This window comes from Gossypium hirsutum, chromosome D08 (assembly GCF_007990345.1).
Source record: "Gossypium hirsutum isolate 1008001.06 chromosome D08, Gossypium_hirsutum_v2.1, whole genome shotgun sequence".
NCBI lineage: Eukaryota > Viridiplantae > Streptophyta > Magnoliopsida > Malvales > Malvaceae > Gossypium > Gossypium hirsutum.
The window spans coordinates 36,353,898-36,359,349 of NC_053444.1; the positions used below are offsets into that span (position 1 = coordinate 36,353,898).

Sequence of the window (5,452 nt, forward strand, 5' to 3'; positions counted from 1 at the left end):
TTTAACGGCGCTTTACCTAGAAACGCTGCTAAAGAACATGACCTTTAGCGGCGCTTTATCCAAAAACGCCGCTAAAGAACATAACCTTTAGTGACGCTTTACCCAAAAATGCTGCTAAAGAACATGACCTTTAGCGGCGCTTTACCCACAAACGCCGCTAAAAAACATGACCTTAAGCGACGCTTTACTCACAAACGCCGTTAAAGAATATGACCTTTAGCAGTGCTTTACCAAAAAACGCCACTAAAGAACATGACCTTTAGCGGCGCTTTACCCACAAACGCCGCTAAAAAAATTACCTTTAATGGCGATTTACCCACAAACGCCGCTAAAGAACATGATCTTTAGCGGCGCTTTTATCACAAACGTCATTAAAAGTACGTTATTTAGACTAAAATGTTTACACAGTCACCTCCCAGAAATAGGTGCAGTAGTAACCACAATAAAAAAAGAAGAAAAATACACAAATCTAGAAACAACAGTTTTTGGAAATCACTTTTTCAGGAGTAATACCGAAAAAATAACCCCCTGGTTTCAACAAAAATGACACATTACTTAGAAGTCTTCTTGCTTTGTCTTCAGTTTCAAATCTTAACTGCAAATAGAAGAATAGAAATGCATTTCAGATTCATCATATTTGTTCACATGACAAATCAAAACCCAATGTTCACAACTTAAACTACACAAAATACCTGCAAATGCTGCAAGCAACAGACTAGATCAGCCTGAATGTCCTCTTGCAACAGGGTTTCCAAATTATCCTGTCAAATGAATGTGCTGTCAATCAAAATCTTGTTAGATGAAACATATTTCGATAGATCTTAATGGGAGAAATGAAGGCAGTTTGTAACTCATCATTTTTCAACAAGCCAGGCAGTTTGCCTTCAATAATGAATTCTTTTATGTGAAGTCTAATAGAAGGTTGTGCAGTGGACACCTAGCTAATTTCCATTTATCTAGCAAATTATAGTAGACTAATGCATGCTTCAGCCCTAACAAACTTTTAAGAAGACATTTATATAATGTATTAAACAGGTTTTTAAAAAGGCATAACCTTTATTTTCAGATAAGGTATATATCCCACATAGGTATGCTCAACTTTTTTAAGGATTTTCATATATTTGGAGGACCATGTTCATGTATCCATGTCCAAATATGCATCAAACACAAGTGTCAAACATGAGCACTTCAGAAAAAATGATGAGTTAGAGTAACATAGATATAGTAGCATAGATCCCCCATGTCAACACTCAATAATGATTAATGGCTAAGAAGGAAAAAAAAGAATTAGGTACCTTAATTTCAGATATTGTGCCTTTTGTCAGATTCAACTGTTCTAGAATGAATTCTTCAACAACCTCCATTGAGACCTTATCAGTCACAACTGAGTATCTGGCCATAGATGAAAAGCTAGAAGTAGGGAAGCTCAAAAAATCCAGTAGCAACTGCAAAATTAAGTTTACCAAGATAAACAGAACTTTTAAGATAATAAGAGATATTAAAGCAGTTTCAGAATTGAAGAAAATATCTTTACAAAATTAATGTTACTATAGGTGAAAATATATATATGAAACAATCATGATCATAATCATCAAAACTCCTAGTTGACAGCAAGCACTCTTCATTTTATTTAAATATTTGTTTTTCCATAATGAAAAGGAGCAAAACAATGTTCAAACTTCAAAGAAAATTATGTGAAAAAGACTTAACAAAGACAATATTAATAACATATTTTTTATTTCTTAGAAAATGGTAAGAAACACATACAAACTTTGAATCCAAAACTGGAATTTGGCAAATACATAACACAGGCAGAATCTATCTTATGTTCAAAAGCAAATGTGCTTACACGCCCCCTCCCCACACCTCCCCCAAAAAAATTATCAAAATAAATATTAAAAGTCAGTTAATAAAAAAATTTAAAAAAAAAAAGAAACTTTGAATCTAAATATGAAATTACAGGGGAAAAATTAGTTTAGAACTTTGAATGTGACGGGAAAAAGAAACACAAGCAAATATCTTTACCAAGGGGGAAAACAAAAATGTGAAATGAATATTAATGCAGACATTATAAGCAAAACCCAGAAAACATAACAAATTACAAATAAAAAAACACAGAAAAGTTAACCAAGAAAAATGGATCAAATTGAAATAAAATTACCTTTGATCTTTTGTGTTCTTCTTTGTCTCCAGAATGGATCTCCCTGCTAAGAAAGCAGAAAAAGAACACAAGGAACAATCCAGGTCAGGTCGGATCCAGGTACAAGGGGTTGAAGATCAATAAAAAAAAATCAGCAAGCATTGATTTTAAAAGAATGAAGAGATGAAAGAATATAAAGTGGTAACAAAGGAATTAGAGAAGAGAGTTTGATGGTTGAATAGAAAGAGGTTTAAATAAATAAAAGGAAAAATGGTGTTGGAGTTTTGTTCTTTGTCTCCTCGAATTTAGCTTTTGTTTTAAAGCTTCCGTCTTTTTTTACTGAATATTATAAAGTCATAATCATGAATAAAATCCTAGGAGATTGAAGCAGTCTAAAGGCAACCTTAGTCAACGAAAAAAAATATGTTAAAAAAAGGTAAAATTCCAAATCAAAGTAAGTTTTGCCGAAGTTCCTCCTAGCTCATATATGACTACTACCATACAACACCAACATGGTTGGTGACTAGTGAGTGACAATTAGCCATGAAAATCTTCAAAATGTTACCTAATATCACCAGCATAATCTGGGGTTTTTGAAGGAGGAGCACAAAAAATCACATAGGGGAACTTCTGCTCTGTTTTAGTCTCCTTCAAAAATGGATTAATCCCCAGTGAGCTTAATTCATTGTGGTGGTCTGTCGTCACAGTCTACCCGTAAATTTGAAATATAGGATGTTCCTGCTTCCACAAATCATGTAATTCACACATATGACTAAATGGTTAGACCCTACCGATTGAGTTTTAGTTCAGTTGGCACCATTGCTAGAAATAGACATTGTAAAAAAGAGCTAAACCCTATCAATTAGCTAATTCTTATCATTATTCAAGAAAACCCTTCAAATTTCAACCCCTGAAACTAAAATGAATGATGATGTTTAGGCAATCAAACAGTTGGTTTGGTTTTACCTCCCTCCATTTTTCAGCCACCAAGCAACCAAGAACACCTGGTCCCACAATTAGCAGATCATTCTCTCCCCATTTCTTTCCCTGCACATTCAAACAAAAAAAATGAAAATCCCAGATTAAATAAAAGGAAAGTCACCGCAATTTGTAAGAAGAAAGCAAAAGGGAAAATCAAATAGACCAAAGGTGGAGGAAGCTGAGACTTGAAGAGAAGAAGAAGAAGAGAAGTTGAAGCTTTGGAAAATTGGGATTGGTTTCTTGAAAAAGGGTAGGGATGAGGAAGAGATTGAGTTTTTCGAGAGAAATATGAAATTACTGACGCAAGAAATGGTTCCCATTTACTTAAAAGAAAAATGAAATTAAACAAGTATAAAACCTACCTATGTCTTTCAACAGATTCTAATTACTTCATCAGCATGTAATATATACTGTCAGCCATGAATATAGCTATCACTACCAAGAAACGGTACGCCTTAAACAAGATAAAAAAAAACCATGCAACGTGTGCTTAAATAGTTACCAAGGTTTACCAGATAAACAAGAAATTGTTACAAGAACTGTATTTATGAATATCAGTGAAACTTGAAAACCATTTCATCCTCAACATATAAACATCCTTGACTTTTTTTTTAAATACCAACTGTTAAAAGAGGAAAAAAGAAGTTCTAAAAGTTGGTACCTTAGTTTGAGACCCTTGAACTGCAGCGATTCCTTTCCTTTGTGTACTATCTGACATAGTATGCATCCCAAGTCCATTATCTATTGTCGCAGACTTCCCTACTTCCTGAGCTCCTTGCATAAACTTTTTTTATAACCCTTGATGCCTTCTGCAGAATTTCCTGGGATTGATAAATCAAAATATAAGCTATCCATAGTGCAGTTCAGATTCGACTAAATTGAACAAAGTTTTAAGAAATTTCAGACCCTAAAAAGCGAAAGTAAGAAGGGAAAAAAAGATAGATGAGTACTTGAAACGATTCTTCTTTGTTTTTTCAGTCGATATCGGAGTCATCAAAATCATCTTCGAAGTTGTTGAAGAAATCGGCATATGTGAGCTTGTTGTCGGAAGCGATGACGCCTTCGCCGAAGATCTCCGATGTGTCAACATCGTCGACTTCCATGGTTGAACTTTGGTCGTCTGTGTCCATCACGAATTCCATCGGCATCGGCCTCATCTTTCCCCCTTTTTCTTTAGGCTTCTAGGGATTTCTTTCGTTGATTTAAATTTAATTATTTTTGTTGAAATATCTTTCCCCCCTTTTCTTTACAATTGATTATGGATTTTGCGGCGTTTTTTGAAAAATGCCATTAAAAAATTATATTTCTATAGTGAAACGGCACGTTTTGAAAAAATTCAATACATATTTATGGCGTTTTTCGGTCAAACACCGCTATTACTTACTTTTTGCGACGTTTTTTTATTTTAAAAAAAATAAAAAATTTGACTTTTTTTACAATTTTATATTTAATTATTATATAATTCATATCAATTTTAAATAAATAAATTTTGAAAATTTAAGTAATATTTAAAAGAATTAGATAAATTTTAAAATTTTTATATAATTTTTTATGTAAGAAAACAAAAAAAACAAAAAAATTTAAAATATGAAAAAAAAACTTTAAAAAACTATATTAATGATAATTTTAATAAATTAAAATTCATATTATCTCTTTTACAATTATATAATAAATTATTTAATATATAAATTAAAAAACCTAATCAGTCATATACCCAAAACACTTTAAAATTATTTTAAATAATAGTATTTTATTTTTTTTCCCATTTTTAAATATATTTTTCTATGTTTTTACTTTCAAATATTTTCTACGTGTCATTTAACAAATCTCAAGTAAACCTTAAAACTTAAACCATTTAATATATATAAAGTTTATCTATTATCTCTGTAACACCCCTTACCCGAGACCGTCTCCGGAATCGAGTACGAGATGTCATCCAATTTAACTTACCGATTCAGAGCATAAAAATTTGCTTTTAAAATTAAATTCACTGTTCATAACAACACTGTCCACCTGCGCAACTGTCACTAATTTAATTATAACTTGAGTTACGAAACTCAAAATTTAAATCCGTAAATTTTTCGTGAAACTAGACTCATATTCCTACTTACCATAAAAGTTTCAGAATTTTTGACTTAGCACATTAGTACAGTTTATTCATTAAAGTATCCCCTGTTTCACAGCTCGACAGATCTGACCTCTTGGCGCTAAAAATCAAATATCTAATTGTACAGAATTCATATAAGGTTACCATTAATTTATTTTGAAAATAGACTCACTAAGGAATCTAAACATATAAATTATGACCTATAATTATTTCTGTACAATTTA

General features: G+C 32.0%; 1 protein-coding gene across 9 annotated transcripts; it reads right to left on the minus strand.

Annotated features, from left to right (window-relative positions):
• Positions 1-371: 371 nt before the first annotated feature.
• Positions 372-5,142, minus strand: LOC107917725 (uncharacterized). Of its 9 annotated transcripts, none has more exons than XR_001689823.2 (8): positions 4,072-5,142; positions 3,783-3,942; positions 3,107-3,187; positions 2,706-2,878; positions 2,162-2,207; positions 1,296-1,445; positions 693-761; positions 372-595 (listed from the first exon to the last, which is right to left on the minus strand). XR_001689823.2 is itself a non-coding variant. In XM_041098140.1 (5 exons), the coding sequence occupies exons 2-5, from the start codon at positions 3,900-3,902 to the stop codon at positions 1,411-1,413; spliced, it is 282 nt and encodes a 93-aa protein (XP_040954074.1). In that variant the 5' UTR covers positions 3,903-3,942; positions 4,072-4,527; the 3' UTR covers positions 1,316-1,410. The 9 variants fall into 9 exon arrangements, 1 of the variants encoding a protein (XP_040954074.1); XR_005916686.1 differs by having other exon boundaries at positions 2,162-2,204; positions 4,072-4,521; XR_001689820.2 differs by having other exon boundaries at positions 693-777; positions 2,162-2,204; positions 4,072-4,519.
• Between the last annotated feature and the right edge of the window lie 310 nt (positions 5,143-5,452).

Coding starts and splice junctions, on each gene's coding strand:
- LOC107917725 (XM_041098140.1), bottom strand. CDS start 3,902: ATGCAAGGAGCTCAGGAAGTAGGGAAGTCTGCGACAATAGATAATGGA. Junction 3,188..3,782: donor TTCAAGGGTCTCAAACTAAG/GTACCAACTTTT, acceptor TTGAATGTGCAG/GGAAAGAAATGGGGAGAGAA. Junction 2,208..3,106: donor TGGCTGAAAAATGGAGGGAG/GTAAAACCAAAC, acceptor CTGCTTTCTTAG/CAGGGAGATCCATTCTGGAG.